General features: G+C 36.2%; 3 protein-coding genes across 4 annotated transcripts; 1 reads left to right on the top strand and 2 right to left on the bottom strand.

Moving 5' to 3' along the window:
• The first annotated feature begins 5,403 nt into the window (after positions 1-5,403).
• LOC126625085 (uncharacterized) lies at positions 5,404-6,342 on the top strand. Its single transcript, XM_050294152.1, has one exon. The coding sequence runs from the start codon at positions 5,516-5,518 to the stop codon at positions 6,011-6,013; it is 498 nt and encodes a 165-aa protein (XP_050150109.1). The 5' UTR covers positions 5,404-5,515; the 3' UTR covers positions 6,014-6,342.
• Positions 6,343-8,706: 2,364 nt separating this feature from the next.
• Positions 8,707-9,563, bottom strand: LOC126626781 (oleosin G-like). The gene has a single exon (XM_050296176.1). The coding sequence runs from the start codon at positions 9,393-9,395 to the stop codon at positions 8,883-8,885; it is 513 nt and encodes a 170-aa protein (XP_050152133.1). The 5' UTR covers positions 9,396-9,563; the 3' UTR covers positions 8,707-8,882.
• A 1,727-nt stretch (positions 9,564-11,290) lies between these two features.
• On the bottom strand, positions 11,291-14,296 carry LOC126625241 (protein CHUP1, chloroplastic-like). 2 transcript variants are annotated; one of them, XM_050294332.1, is made up of 3 exons: positions 14,037-14,296; positions 13,068-13,672; positions 11,291-12,426 (listed from the first exon to the last, which is right to left on the bottom strand). In XM_050294332.1, the coding sequence occupies exons 1-3, from the start codon at positions 14,143-14,145 to the stop codon at positions 11,515-11,517; spliced, it is 1,626 nt and encodes a 541-aa protein (XP_050150289.1). In that variant the 5' UTR covers positions 14,146-14,296; the 3' UTR covers positions 11,291-11,514. The 2 variants fall into 2 exon arrangements, with proteins under 2 accessions (XP_050150289.1, XP_050150288.1); XM_050294331.1 differs by having other exon boundaries at positions 13,023-13,672; positions 14,037-14,292.
• Between the last annotated feature and the right edge of the window lie 1,098 nt (positions 14,297-15,394).

Here is a 15,394-nt window from a genome sequence, read left to right as displayed (position 1 = left end):
TTGACATGCTCAATATTGATTGGATCTACAAACTTTCAATTTCTGCTTACGACCATTTTTTTTCTGAGCTTTATGATCTTCATTCCAATTTTTTCAACATGGGGTTTGGTATTTGAGAAGAAGGTCAAAATATGTTAATCACATGCCTTCTCTCATTAGACTTTGGCTTATTGGCGGTTGGAGTTCACACGTGATTAACTCATTTGGCGTTAGGGCATCCAATGACCCATCCTTTAATCATGTGTGATATGAAGTTCTAGAACAATGATGATTCATACTGTTGTGTGAAAAGAAAAATAATTGGCTACTCAAAAATGAGTAGAAACTCTTACTCAAAACTCTTTATTTTTTAAACACAGAGTTTTGTACTTATGATCAGAACTGTTCATACTATGAATCACACTATAAAGATCATTTTTGCAAAAAATAAATTAAAACTAAGGTCGTTTAGACAATCTATTGTCGCAAATACATAGACAGTTTATAATGCTTTTATCAATACCGTTCATTTCCTTTTAAACAATTTGATGGCTAAACGACCTTAATTTAATTTAATTTTTTGCAGAGATGATTTTTATAGGGTGATTTATAATATGAACGGTTTTTATTATAAACACGAAATTTTATAAATTGACAATGAACACAATTTTGAGAAATTTTGATTATGAATTCCTACTTATCTTTGAGTAATCAAGTATTGTACGTGTGAAAATAGAAAAAGTAGCAATTGTTCTTTTGGGTTGTGAATTGGTTCATGGCTGACTTCCCATACGGTTAGTGGCCATACAACCAAAGATGAGAAAATGGAGATCGAGAAATGATTTCTGTGAATTTTATTTTATTTTTTTAGTATTCTCATATTTTAAATTGTATCTTAATTTACTTTACTTTATTAGATTCAATAATTAAAAATAAAGTGGGACGCCTATAGAGAGGAAAATAATATATGTGCGAAAATTATTTCTCACAAGTACTCTTTTTAAGCAAAAGAACATAAAAGCAAATCAAAGAGATGAGAGGTTTTTCTTTTTTTTTATGACAATAAGCGATACAAATTTGTCACTGATACAAATTTGCCACAAAGCAGAGGTACCATTGATACAAATTTGCCACAAGCACTAATACAATTAGTAAAAGTAGAGGTACCACCGATACAAATTTGCCACAAAGACGACAGACATAATAAACCTGCAATTGAGGCATATGTAATGTCATCACCATCAAATGAGATCACAACAAACCATCGTTAGTAGACGAGGTCACATCAAAGAGGATAGGTTTCTCTAGAATGCATCCTCATCATTTGGAATTGTGTGATTAATTGGTTTTACATGGGATTTTCTTGTATAACATTGGGGTTGAACAACTAGTAATTGGGCGTGAGCTGTTAAATATAGGCCCAATATGTAGCCATTGGGCTTGAAAAACCTAAACTAGTATTTCTTATGACATAAGCCAGGGTAGACGGCAGAGGAGCCCAACAATCAATCCGACATAATTAAGGTAGGTCATTACTCATTATGTTGTTTACAACCAATGAAATGCCTCTGTGAATCAATGGGATATGAGGAGACTGAAATGCCTCTGTGAGCCTTTCTAGTCTCGAAAAGGTAGACTGTTCGTGGCAAAACCAACAGCTGATACCTTTTTAAAAAGAAAAAATTACTCATTATTTTGTTTACAACCTATGAAACATGTTGGTCATACATGTATAAATTATGAGACAGAACTTTCCTGCAATTTTATTCTACGCTAAATGAGTAAGCTCAATATGCATTGTCATGTACGTAATGCATGATTTGTTTGAGAAACCGCCGTAATAAAATTCTGAATGTAGGTATATTGATGAGAACCTTGCTCAACCGGCATCTACAACCTTTGTGACATAAATTTAAGTTATATTAAAAAATAAATAACGTGATCACCGAAAAGCTTATAATTTAATGACTAGATATTCACTAATCCAAGTGTTTAAACTAATCTGATTTAATTCTTCTCCTTTCAGGTCAACTTTGCCGCCATCGCCAAGTGATTACGCCACTTAATTATCTTAGTGGCCATTATAATGACTTGTGTATGACAGGAACATATCCAGTAAACCCTTGTGAGAAAGAGGGATGATATATGTCGTATTCGTTCTGCATGTTTAAAAAAGATTATCACAAATTTGGAAGTTGCCTTTTGGACTAATCTGACTCGAAAGGGTGGCTTAATTTGTTCTTTGTGTATCTCAGATACTAAGTTGACTAATATGTTGGCATGAAATATGTATGGTATTTTTCATATGTGAAACTGAATATACCTTTTGATTACTATTTTATTTTTAGATTTTAGTTTTCAATCCCTTGTGGGCGGGAGGAAACTAACTTAAAATAGTTCAAAGGTTTTAATTTCATTTTGTATATCATTTTCTGTACGTTTCTTTTACATCCCTTCCAAGGTATTTCTCCTCTATTTATAACAAAAAAATTGAAAATTAAAATTTGAAGCAGAATGATTATCAAATAAACCTTAATATATATGGGGATGGAACCGTGTCATCAATTTTTTTACACATATTTTTGAGGGTCACTTCATAATATATTTCAACAATCCGAACCGTATATCTTAGATATTCTCTCAAATATCCTATCTACCAAAAAATCACCAAAATCTAAGATCATACGACCATTAGATTAAGAGTTTAGGTTTTTTTGTATACCCGTATCCGTCTATTTTCTTCACTACAAATGAATATCTAATGGTTTTGGATTTGTCTAAATTGTTTTGCAAGAATGATCTATAAATGATGTTCTAAAAGATAGACGGTTCAATCGTTAAAATACATTACGGAATGATCCCTATAAAAACGTGTGTCAAAAGTTATGTAAAAAAAAAATGGTACTACGGATTCACTCCATGTGTGTGTGTGTGTGTGTGTGTGTGTGTGTGTGTGTTGCCATCCAATGGACCTAATATATATTACGGCTTATAAGTGTTAACTGACCTGATAAACCATTCTATAAGTTGCTAATTATTCATCACTCAAATGTTAGAGATGGAAGGTAGCCTACGCACTACGTGCCCCTTCAAAGTATATATGCATGATTTCAATCTGCCAAATTTGCCTCGTGCTGCCCAGGGTTTCCAAAAGGAAAACTGTGGGTACGCAGAAATGGGCGATGATTAGTTTCAGACTTGAGGAATTGGATGGTAGAAATATAGGGAGATAACTTTTGTGGTGGCCAAACCAGAACAACGATTAATGCATGCTTCATGCCTAACTATATAGATAGTGATCTACTACAGGTTGAGAGATAATGGTTTCAAATCAGAAACCAAAAAGTCTATAAAATCATGGAAAGACCAAGTCGCAATCTCGTGTGAGCCCTAAATTCCTAAATGAATGAGATTACGCAAACACATTTCCAAGTTGCAACACTCAGTCCAACCTAAGACCGGCTTTGGCACTAATGTAATGTAATATTATGTGCCCCAAAACCACAATCAAGAGACGGACTTACCTACACCCTCAGAAACGTTACTCTAGTATTATAAATCAAATAATAAGATGTTACATATTTTGTTTTATTTTTCGCATAACTTCACATAATTGATGTGAAACACCGCCACTTTAAAACTATATGTTTCATGTCCGTTCTTTTCTGCCATCAGTTACAAGGTAAGACTTGGCAGGATATATGTATGTATGTATCTTCGAATGATATCTTTAAGGAAAATCTTTGAGAAATATCTTTTTAATTATATCATATTTTGTAAACTATATTATGTGGCGGTTGAAAGTTAAATTTTTTTTTAATCATTAAAGAAGGAATCAAACTCAACCGCCACATCATTTAGTCTATAAACTATAGTTTATATAGATGATCTCTCTAATGAGAAAACTTTTAATATACTGAGAACACAACATCGTACCTCATAATACAATTGATTAGAAACTTCACTAATTATATTATTACGCTTAATGTATTCGAACAATGTTCTTGACACACTCTCTAACATCACTCGAGTTTTAATTGCAAACTTCACTAAAACTACTTGCAATGCGAGTTGACTCAACCACCGCTTGGCTCACTTTTCTTTCTCAGCTTAAGCTCTTTGCATCGCAATAACTAAAAAGGTCTGTCGATATACTCGGACCAAAACATAAAAGTCCTCAATCTACGCTGACCAATCACGACCCTTAAAGTGGAACCCCATCTGCAAGTTAGTTAGTAATTACAGATCCAATCCTGACCGTCACTTTTTATTATATTACATAAGCAAAATGCACAATTTTGATAATTTGATTTTAATTACCATGACTCAGCACGATTACATAGCATATTTACTGTGGCTCTCAGGTGCCTAAAACATATTTCACACGCGTATATATCAATTTTATATACTAAACACATGCTTTATAAATAAACAAAAACTTTAAGCACTAAAGTAAGACACAAACGTGTAATGAGATAAAAGGAAAGAAAAACAAGTAGGTTATGAGAATAAAAAAGAAAAAGAAAAGAAGATTACATTAGGGTTATAAATTGGCTTACAGTTGTGGTCTCTCTAGCATTGTTCTATCAAAAAAGTAATTCATTAAATAAGAATGCCTGACAAATATTATTAAAGAAATTTCATAATTTTCTTTGGCTATTTAGGAATCGTAATTCTTACAGTACATATACATAAGAAAAGTCATTAATTTTCTTTCACTATATAGAAAACAAATTGGAATATGATTATCTCCCTTCCACATTCCTTATTCTCGTGACCGTTCAAATAAGAGATGAGGCAAGGGAAAATAATTTTATTATTATTTTTTGTTTAACAAATGATATTATCTACACTAAACGGAACGGAGAAGCAGGTTAAGCCTCCCAACGTATAGCAATAATGTGGTTTAAATTCACCTTTTCGCGAGAATCAAACCTAAGACCTCTCACTTACAAGTAAAGAGTAATATCATTAGACCGTAGTACTAAGTGATGAGGGAAAAGAAATTTGAAGGGAAAAAAATCCTACTCCAATCAAATTTCAAACCCATCAAAGATTGAAATTCTATTTCCTTCATTTCCAATCCAAATTAAGGAAGGAACAAAAGGAAAAAGGGAAAATAACAAAGGGATTCATGCAACAAATATGAAAAGAATCATAACTCCAAATACAATGCACTATTTTATGAGAATGTGGAAATTTTTGTGCTTATCCAAGAAGTACATCAAAATATCAATGTGTCACACAACACCCTATCATGGCTCTCATTGTTCTACACACCAACTTCTAACCCTAGTCCAAGTCAACCCGAAAGCCACCGGTTCACCCCCAACTCTTCCACCCAAAAAAATGAAAAAATAACATCCACCGGCAATAACCGGTCACCAAAACTCATTCTTCACCCTATTTATACCCACCACCACACGTAACACCTCTCTCATTGCACCCACCACCAAAACTCCCCGCACCCCCAAACACCTCCTCCCCGCCAACTTTTCCTTCCGGCAGTATTTCGGATACGCTAAAAATCTCTAACATGGCTCGTCATCTGCATACAAGCGAGTATTCTGACTCGGACTCCTCGATGCGCCTGAAGTCCAAAGCCCGTATGGTGGCCTCCGTCTCGGCACTCCTCGCCATCGCCCGCCGCCTCTCGGGGAAACTGAAGGCCGCCAACTCCAACATGATAAAAAACAACCACCAGTCGAAAGTTGCGCCGAATAAGTCACCGATGATGAGGAAGCCGAAGAAGCTAATGTCGACCATAAGCAACAAGGCCATCACGTTCCTGCACCGGAAAAAGATCGGCGAGGAATCGGACAGTAGGGGCCGCCTCCACACTGAGGAGGAGGAGGAGTGGGGGGACGGTGGGGTATGGCAGAGGTCGATCCTGATGGGGGATAAGTGCGAGCCGTTGAATTTCTCGGGCGTCATTTATTACGATATTGACGGGAAGAAACTTAACGGAGCTCCCATAAGGTCCCCACGTGCAAGTCCTTTGCCGGGGTACCTCGAGAGGGGTAAGATAAACTGACGGCGCCGTTAACTTTCAAGTGTTTTTCGTCGGAGAAGACGACATGTTTTCCAGCGTTAATTTGTCTGTGTTTTTTTTGCTTCGTTTTCGTGGTATTGCAACTGTTGTGTCGTGACGTGTCACGCAAGTGAGTTCTTATTGGTATGGTGGGCGCATGTATGGGTTTTAGGGGCCACAGTTGACGTCGTCGTCGGAAGTAGGTAGTTGAACTTCTCCAGTGTAATAGGGCGGGGACGTGCGTACATATGGAACACATTTGGATTTTGCAACCCCTTTAATTTGTGGATGATTTTTAAATTTAGTAATGGACTCGTGGGTTTTAGATTTTATTTATGTTGAACATTTATATCATTCACATCCTTGAGTAGTTGGCTGGCTCAATCATTCAATGTTACAAATATATCATTACGATATTGATTGCCGATATATTGACTATATTATCGATATTGATATACATCAATGACATAGTTTTCAAAACTATCAACATGTTTCTCATTAAAAGTTTTTATGACAAATAATAATGATGCGACATCATTAATTTGATTGAAACTAAGACTAATTAGTTGGTCAGGTAGTGTAACTTAAGTTTTTTCCCTGAACATATGATCGAGATTGCCATCTTTTCAAATTATTATTTGGGTGTATTTTATTTTCATTCGTTTATTATCTATTTGAAACTAATTTGTAAGTAGAGAAATTCGAATTCGGATGCACAACGCAGTCAACTAAATACCACTAGCCAACCTGCCTGCTTTATTGGCTTTATTACCAAATGAATGTGTGGTCTAAACTCTAAGCCGACAAATTACTAACACTAACACATTATTGTCAAAAACTGCAATTGGAATAAATTGTGATCCACTATGAGGCACTAACATTCGAGCTAGGCCTCGATTTGATCCACTAGTAGTGCACGGGTGGCATCTCAATCTATCTTATCAGAATATATTATCTTCTTAGAGATGATGGGAAGTAGGAAATACTAATGTCACATATTCTTTTCTTTCTTTTTTTCAATTAAATGTGCATACTAATTCTACACTATTTTATTCAACAAATAATCATTCATTAGAAGAGTTCAAAAGGTCATCTCTAATGTGATGTCAAGGGGAACATATTTGGAATATTTTTGCTCATCGCCTTTAAGTGATGGTAATATTCATCACTCTATTTATTAACATTAGATGAGTTTAAATTTCGAGATATGTATAATAAATATACACAAATTTCAAAGTTTAAACTCATCTAATAATAATAAATCATGTAATGAGCATTACAACCATTCAAGAATCCTTTACCAAAACCTATACACAAACAACATATGCAAATCCCACATTTTGAAAGAACAAATAAACCCATAGATACCAAAGTTACCTACAAATTGAGAGCCTATATACCCTTAACATTTTTGTGCATACTCCTCTCTCCTATTTCGCGTGCAACGTTACGTGACAAATCCTCTCCTATTTCTCTTAACAATTCGCATGCGGCACATTACATATTCATATTTTTTTTCCCTGCGTGATATCTCTTTTCACGTTAAATGTCAGACGAAGAGAGAGACGTGCACAAATGACCTATTACCTAAGTCTTAGCCTAACAAAGTACTCGGAAACACATACACGCACAAAAGACTGGCTCCACCAGTTGCCCAAAGGTTGTATATAAATCACAGAGTCACATGCACGATTCTTACAGTCTTATAATTTGAAGTGAACATCGATAATTTGATGAAAACTTTCAAACTTGATGAATATTCTTCAATTATTTATGTAAAATATGCCTTTGATCTACCGTCATCTGCAAGGAAAACAATGTTTTCGTTGAATGTTGAATTACACGCACATTATTTGTAGTAGAGAATAAAAAAATCAAGTTCTAAGATTGTTCAAATAGAATGCTTCGTACCACCCGCGACATGCTGCTAATTGGTTTTCTCTTTGACTTTCATTTTTGGTATTTGGTGAGAAAAGATAGGAAGCAAGGAAGTATCCATCGATGAATAACCAAGTCCTTGGGTTTGACTCTCGTAGGTCAGGTCAACTCAGAGTAAGTTTCGGGTCCAAGAAGAAAATAATAACTTAGAACAAATCTATAGCTTAATTGAAGAAAAAATAAATCGTCAATAATAATTATGAAATTTTTCTTTGATAACTTTTCCAAGTACGACTTCAATGCCAGTGCTAAGTTTAAAAAATAATTAAAAACAATTTTGATAAAAATATTTTTAAATCAAATTTTAATAAAAACGCTTAAAAAAGCACTTGAAATGCTTCTCGAGAAAAACACATAACTGGGTAGTTCTTCCACTTCAAGTGTTTTGCACCAGAAACAGTTTCTCTATTTTTAATCATTTTAAAAATATTTTCAAACATGCGCTTTGTTGTTTTATTTTACAATCAAATAATGTTTAGGGCATGTCTAGTAACTACCAACCATCGATGGATTGTAGTCGTATTAGCAAAACTATATTATTGCTCCATTTTTCCAGTTCAAGTAGAATAATTCATGAATTCCATTTAACCAAAGGAAAAAAAAGGTAAGAAAGGTCAAATATTTTTTGGGTCCATGCACACAAGTAGATTTCCTTCCACTACCAAAACCATAACAACATAAAGAGCAAAAGCCCAAACCATCTACTAAATAAAGCCCTTAAATCTGACCCCAAAAAGAAAAAAAAATTTAACTAAAAATAAAAAAGAAACAAACCAAATATCAGAGACATGAAACGTAATAAAAGATCGACCAAAAAATAAAAAAAAAGAAGAAGAAACGTAATAAAAGTCCATCATATCTGCAGGTTCAACATTCAACAATAAACTGGACCGGTGAAGAAAGAAAACAAATCCTATAGCTCTCGATCGTAGGTTTAAGCACCGGGAGCTGCATCCTTGACCTTACTGTGTAAATATCCGCCATACTCTCTAGCATAATCCTTGACGTGGCTCGCCGTATCGTAAATCCGGCTCCTTGCGTAGTCGACCCGGTCCGAACCGGGCGGGTGCATCCCCTTGAAGTACCTGTACATCCAAGACAAACCGGCGACGGCTGCGGCGCCGAACCCGCACATGGACACGAAGAAGCCGGCAGTGAGGACGAGGATGATGCCAAGGGGGACCCATATGGGACTGGAGACGATGATGAGAGGGGTGAAGAACATTACTCCGAGGACGGTGGCGGTGACGGTGAGGCCGGTGAGGAGGAGGAGAATGGCGCCGGAGACGAGGAGGGTGAGGAAGCCGACGAGCTGGGTAGAGTTGGGTGCACTGCCTTGGAGTTTACGTAGGAATGTGGAGGCATTTGTCGGGGTGTTATGGTTGCTGTGTCTCGGAGCTCTCTGCTGCTGCTGGGTTTGCGCTGGGTTTTGGTGACGGTCGGCCATGGATGCGTTGAAAGAGAGAGAGAGAGAGAGAGGGGGGGGAGGGGGAGTGAGAGAGAGGTGCGGGAGATGTTAAGAGGGGGTGGAGAGGGACAGGTGTGGGGAAGATTTGAGCATGGAGACATGCATGGGAACACGTGGACGGTGGAACAAGTTTTTGTGAGCAGTAGATGAGTGTGGTGTGGGAGAGTACTTGACCTTTTCTTTGGTTATAAAGCTCATAGAAATCCGTGGAGGATTCTATGTGGTTTAGGTAAACTGTAATTTTAATCATACTAATTTTACTCTCTCTCTCTCTCTCCATATATATAATAATATAGAATTGTGACAGTTGGATGGCTGATGAAATCTAGTTGATCCAAATCTTTTTGGTGAATATTAGAAGGCCAGATGGCATCAGGTGAACTGAATTATTACTGTAAATCTCTACTCAATTACGGAAAATTTTTAGTTGTGACGGAAATACGGGTGATACATCACATGTTTTTATGTAAGTGGTGAAAAATTTTAATTTTTAAGCTATTAATCTTTTAACACACATATTCAACCATTTACATAGAGACACGTGGTGTACCGTCTTATGTGACGGTCACACTGAAAAATCTCTTACTCAATTACATGCCAACAATAAAGCTTAATTGTCAAAACGTCCTTTATTAGGACTTGCATGTTTATATGAAGATGATAATGTTAGGGAGATTAACTTTTTAGATTAAATTTTGTAAATTATATGACGTAATTGTTGATGATTTGATTATTATATAAGGTCGATTAATGTGTTTATTTCATGTTAATAACACATTATACGATTTACAAATTTGATTTAGAAAGTTGTTCGAGATACTTAACCCTCTTATTATCTATTTAGTAGTAGTTCTCACCTTCTTATCATGGAATTTCACAATTTTCAATTTTTCATATTAAAATTTTTATTATTATTTTACATACCCAATTATTAGTTTTTTTTATGGGTGGTGATATTCACGTACATTTTTTTACTTTCCACACACCTTTATTAAATTTCGGTCGTGATATCTAATGAATTGAAGAATATCAAATGACATAAATTAACATAGGGTGAATGGGAGGTCAAAAAACACAAAAGCTAAGGAGACTCCTTGCCACCTCATATTTTTGTACAATGTTTTATAGTGTTGGCACGGAAATTAACGTTAAACTGTGAGGTGGGAGAGAGTTCCACTTTGAAAGAATCTCTTAGTATATCTTAGTAAAAAATGGTGTGTGGATAACATCACCCTTATATGTGTGTGTATATATATATATCCATAGTCTATCTGTTAAGTCCTTTGTTTATTTGAAAGTGGATAAATTTTTTATTGTGACGGGAATATAGGTGGTACACCACGTATTTTAATGTAACTGGTGAGAAATTTTATTTTTTAAGTTATTAATTTTTTAACACATATATCCCACCATTTGTATAATAATACGTGATGTATCACCTCGTATGCCGATCACACTGAAAAATCTCTCGCAAGAGTGAGACAAAATAAACTTTGGGCAATACAACGAACTTTTTGGTGGGCCAAAACCATAACACCTTATTAGTTAATGAATGACCTAACTGATAGACTAAACAATGTATGAAAGGAATAAAACAATCAATGTTTAGCAGTTTAGGTACAAAAATGAGACAAAAAAAAAAAAAACAGAAGAAGAAGGGTACAAAAAGTCGAAAATTGAAAAGTTTTAGGGTAGGAAAATCGAGAATCAACGTCGCATAAACAAAAGAACTAGCCAAGGTAAGCTAACATGAGACATGAAATGAAAGTTTAGACAAAAATTTGATTCAATTACAAAACAAAAGGGAAAGTGATATTTTAGGGTGGTGATGAATCATTTTTGTAACTGTCTGCTACCAAAAATCGAAACAACAATAGGGGCAAATGGCAATCTTGTTAATATACTTTCCTCGTTGGAGTACTCCTCATTCATTGGGCGGAAATCGAATATTAGGGTTTGAATCTATCTTAATCCTCACCCAGTATCTCACTACAAAGTCCTCATCTATCGAATCCGTTACGGTGAAGTACGCGTTCTATCCAAATCATCACATGTTACCCTACCCTCAGCTAACCCTAGGATTCCCCAGCTGACTAAATTATAACATGCGAGTCACAACTAATATAAAGAGGAAGAAAAATAATGCAGCAATAAAACCTACAACATTGGTGTCCACCTTGTTCTCCTCAGCAACAACCACACAACGCAAAGCATATGTGTCTGAAATTTCAGTACTGTTGTTTACCTGATCAGCAATATTGCTGTCACTTTTCATGAATTCGGGACTTGCAGAAATTGTTACTTCTGGTGATGCTTCAAGTTCATGCTTTTCTCCCTCCAATTCATGAACATTGTTGTAATTTTGGGTTGAATCCATCGCCATTGTTCCAGACGTCCGATCAGCTGACTTTGGAGTTGAATGATCACGAGACGTTGATTTGACTGAATCGCTGAACGAGACCCTCCTAACCCTAGATAAACTTGGCGCCTTGGAGGATGGAGAAGAAGAGCTGGTTGTGCTGCTCTCACCTCCGTTTCTTAACATGGAAGCCTTCACCGGAACCATCGACGTCGAAAACCTCCGAACAAGGTCTCTCTTGCTTGGAAGGGCACTTGAGTAATCCATGTCCTCCTCCTCCTCCTTCCTTCTTCTTCTTCTTCTTCTTCTTCCTACCCACGTCTTAATACTCTGCATGAAACCAGACTTCTTAATCTTATTACTTTGGCTGCTTGAAGAGCTGCCAATGGTGGTTGTCTCGGTTATTTCATCGCTCAAACTAGTAGATGAAGTGTGAGATGAAGGGCTGAGATCATGTTTTGAAGTGTCCGGTGATGGGCTGCTGTGGATTAGGGTTTCGAATCGCAAGCAAGCGTAGAGCCACCTCTGGTACACAAGTTGTTCCACCATGTCAAATCTGTTTTTCTGAAGTTTTTCGACTTGTCTCGAGAGGCCCTCATTGGTGTGTTTCAACTTGCTTACTTCTTCTTCAGCCTTGGCAATGGTTTCACTCTGCAACAAAAACAGAGCAACTCTGTGTCTCATTGATAATTGGATTAATTTTTGAAATTACTTGAAACACTAGATGGAAAAGTTAAAACGTCTTTTTTAGGAACTAAATGCGCTTTTAACAACATTGACAAAAAAACTTAAAAAGTAATTATGAACGGTAAAAACCCTCTTTTTGAAGAAGCACTTAGAGAAAAGCACTCTAGTAAAACGCTCATGAGCATAAATTCTTCCTACATAAGTAGTCCTAAACGGAACCTAAAGGTGGACTATCATTTAGAAGAAAAAGGAAAAATCCACGTGCAACTATTATGGTTTTGACAATTATTTATTTTGAAATTCAATCAGAAATTTCAACATTTTTCTAATGAAAATACTAGCAAAAACGCTTATAAGCATGAGTGCTTCCTACAAAAGTAGTCACCTACAAAATCTTAAAAATACATTATCATTTTGAAGAAAGAAGGAAAACCCTTAAAGCAATAGTTATGGTGGTCGGGTTTTTTTCTTCTTTTGTAATTTGATTACTTAAGTGTCCTCACTAACGTTAACAGAAGTCAGAGGGACTGTAAACTAAATAAGTAAAGAATTATATGTACCTCATTCATGCTAGACAAAGTAGTGATTCTGGTTTGTGCACAAACCAATTTGACTGCCAATTCCCTCTTTTCTAGCTCAAGCTCTTTGTTCCTCCTCTTCATCTTCAATACTTCCAACTCAACATTTTTCACACCTTTAAGCTTCTTTTCAACTAGTTCATCTCTAATACACATTTCATCCTTGGGAAACCTAGAAACTTGTTCTCCCACCACCAACAACCTCCCCTTCACGTCATTCTTGCCGGAATATTCCATCCTCCTTTGCATTTCAGCTATCATTTTCTTCGCCGCGTCTAGCTGCTTCTTCACCAAACCACACTGCTTCACATCTTCCATAAGAACCTTCCTCTCAGCCTGCAAAGAAGCAATGGAGGCGTTGAGCATGTCAATCTCCATCGCCTTTTCGTCTAGATTCCTTTGCAACTGAGTCATGTATGATTGCTCTTCTTTTAGAACACATAATTCCATCAATTTTCTTTCAATTCTCAGATTCCTCTGCTGCAATTCCCTCACTAGATTTTGCAACAGCTCTATCTCTTTCACACTCTTGTGACTCTTCAACCGTTCACGTCTGGTAATAATTTCACCCGCCTCCTCATCTTCCATCTCTCCTTCTCTCTCCTGCTGGTGGAAGTTTGAATCATCTTTCTCTGCAGTACAAGAAACCAACACCAATCACTAAAAATTTAAGTGACCATGACTTCGTTTCTTGAGAAATCCATGCTGCGGAATGTCCTAATTTTAAGACTTCCTACACCAAAAACATTAGCTGTAGCCCGTCGTGACCAAGTAATTACCCACTATTTTCACTTGGTGGGCCAAAAATGACCATTTACTTGGTCACGACTGGCTAGTGTTCAATGTCTAATCCAAAAGTCCAAGCTAAAGGTCGCTTTTAGACTCGCGACTCTTGCGTAAGTACCGTCGTTCTTTTCAGTGTATTTCCGATAAAACTACTAGAACAGTATAGAAGTTGAAACAATGTGAAACTGCAAATTTCTCTTTTTATAGTACCTGGAGGATCGATGGCAGTGCACAATTGCTTCCTGGTGGAGTTGCAGTTTTTGTGAGAAACTGCAAATGCTGCAACTGTTGCTGCAGCCAGAAAGCTCACCTTGATCATGATGTAGGCAAAATCTCATAGCCTAACTTGGGCATGTCCTCAGAAACTCTGCAATTCTTTGTGTAATTTCACCGTCAAAATATGTGAAGATTATAGCATGATGTGGTTCATCTTTTCCCAGACAAAGGCTTTGAATGCACTTTGGAAGAATATATTGTCATTACTTGAGATTTTTTCTTCCTTTTCTCTTGGTGGAGATGGGGACAAATAGAAAGAACGTGAAAAAGACTGGTATTTGTACATCTTAACTAGAGAATCTTGTCTACACCGAGACGTTATTTTGGCATTTATAGTTGATCATGAATCGTGTTATTGTCATGCATTTTAGCTTTTTTTATTCACAAAAAAGTTTAGGAGGAAGGGAGGCTATCCCATCTCTGGGCCAGGGCAAGGGGAGACTATTCAATCTAGGGGTCATGACATACTACAAGATTCTTTGAGAACTTACATAGGGAGTCTTAGCCTATTTTTTGGTTTTTACAGATTGCCCACCAAGAGGAATTGCCGGCAGCAGAACTCGAATCTAGGCTTGGGTCTAGCCAAGGTAGCCATCCTTACCAACTCAAGTAACCATTGTTGACTCATGCATTTTAACTCTGTTATATGTCAGTATGTGATCGACTTAGAATACCATAATAACTTGTCGAGTTTCAACACAAGTTTTCCCCTTATGTCAACACCAATCAACTCTCCATCTTTACACCAATTAATTTGTTGGTCCCATGGTGTTTAGCCGGTAGCAGAAGATTAGATCAGATCGGTTCAAAAATAGTATAAGACAAGTAGGATATTTTGCTACTCTTCGATGGATTGGGAAGTGATGAGGGACTAAAAAGGGATCACTAGCCTTGGTGGTCCACAAATAAATAATTAAGGGGCACCACATTGTAGATAAACCTAAAAATCCATTTATCCTATTTGGTCAAGATTTTTGCATATAATCATAAAGTAGGATGTTGACTATTAAATAATTTTACCTCGCTTTAAAAGTAAAATCTCACCGCAAGAATCACGAAAAAAAAATTAACATTTTATTTTCAACTCGATTTTAAAGTTTAAAGTTTTAACTTTTCACTTTCCACTTTCCACCCACCACTAATATAAATTAGAATAATGTATTACTTGTATTAAAAAAAAGTTAAAAGACAAAAAAAATTATTCTCAAGGAAATTAGGATTAGCATTCTTTTTCGTTTTAAAGTGAGCGGTCGATTTAGTCCATTGATTATCACCACAAAAAAAACTAGGTT

This window comes from Malus sylvestris, chromosome 6 (assembly GCF_916048215.2).
Source record: "Malus sylvestris chromosome 6, drMalSylv7.2, whole genome shotgun sequence".
Lineage (NCBI taxonomy): Eukaryota > Viridiplantae > Streptophyta > Magnoliopsida > Rosales > Rosaceae > Malus > Malus sylvestris.
This window is presented reverse-complemented; position numbering and strand designations above follow the sequence as displayed.

What these genes read in the sequence shown, in the direction of transcription:
- LOC126626781 (XM_050296176.1), bottom strand. Translation starts at nt 9,395, where the DNA reads ATGGCCGACCGTCACCAAAACCCAGCGCAAACCCAGCAGCAGCAGAGA.
- LOC126625241 (XM_050294331.1), bottom strand. Translation starts at nt 14,145, where the DNA reads ATGATCAAGGTGAGCTTTCTGGCTGCAGCAACAGTTGCAGCATTTGCA. An exon ending in CACTGCCATCGATCCTCCAG is followed by an intron (nt 13,673 to 14,036) that starts GTACTATAAAAA and finishes CTTGTACTGCAG; the next exon opens with AGAAAGATGATTCAAACTTC. An exon ending in CTTTGTCTAGCATGAATGAG is followed by an intron (nt 12,427 to 13,022) that starts GTACATATAATT and finishes TTTTTGTTGCAG; the next exon opens with AGTGAAACCATTGCCAAGGC.
- LOC126625085 (XM_050294152.1), top strand. Translation starts at nt 5,516, where the DNA reads ATGGCTCGTCATCTGCATACAAGCGAGTATTCTGACTCGGACTCCTCG.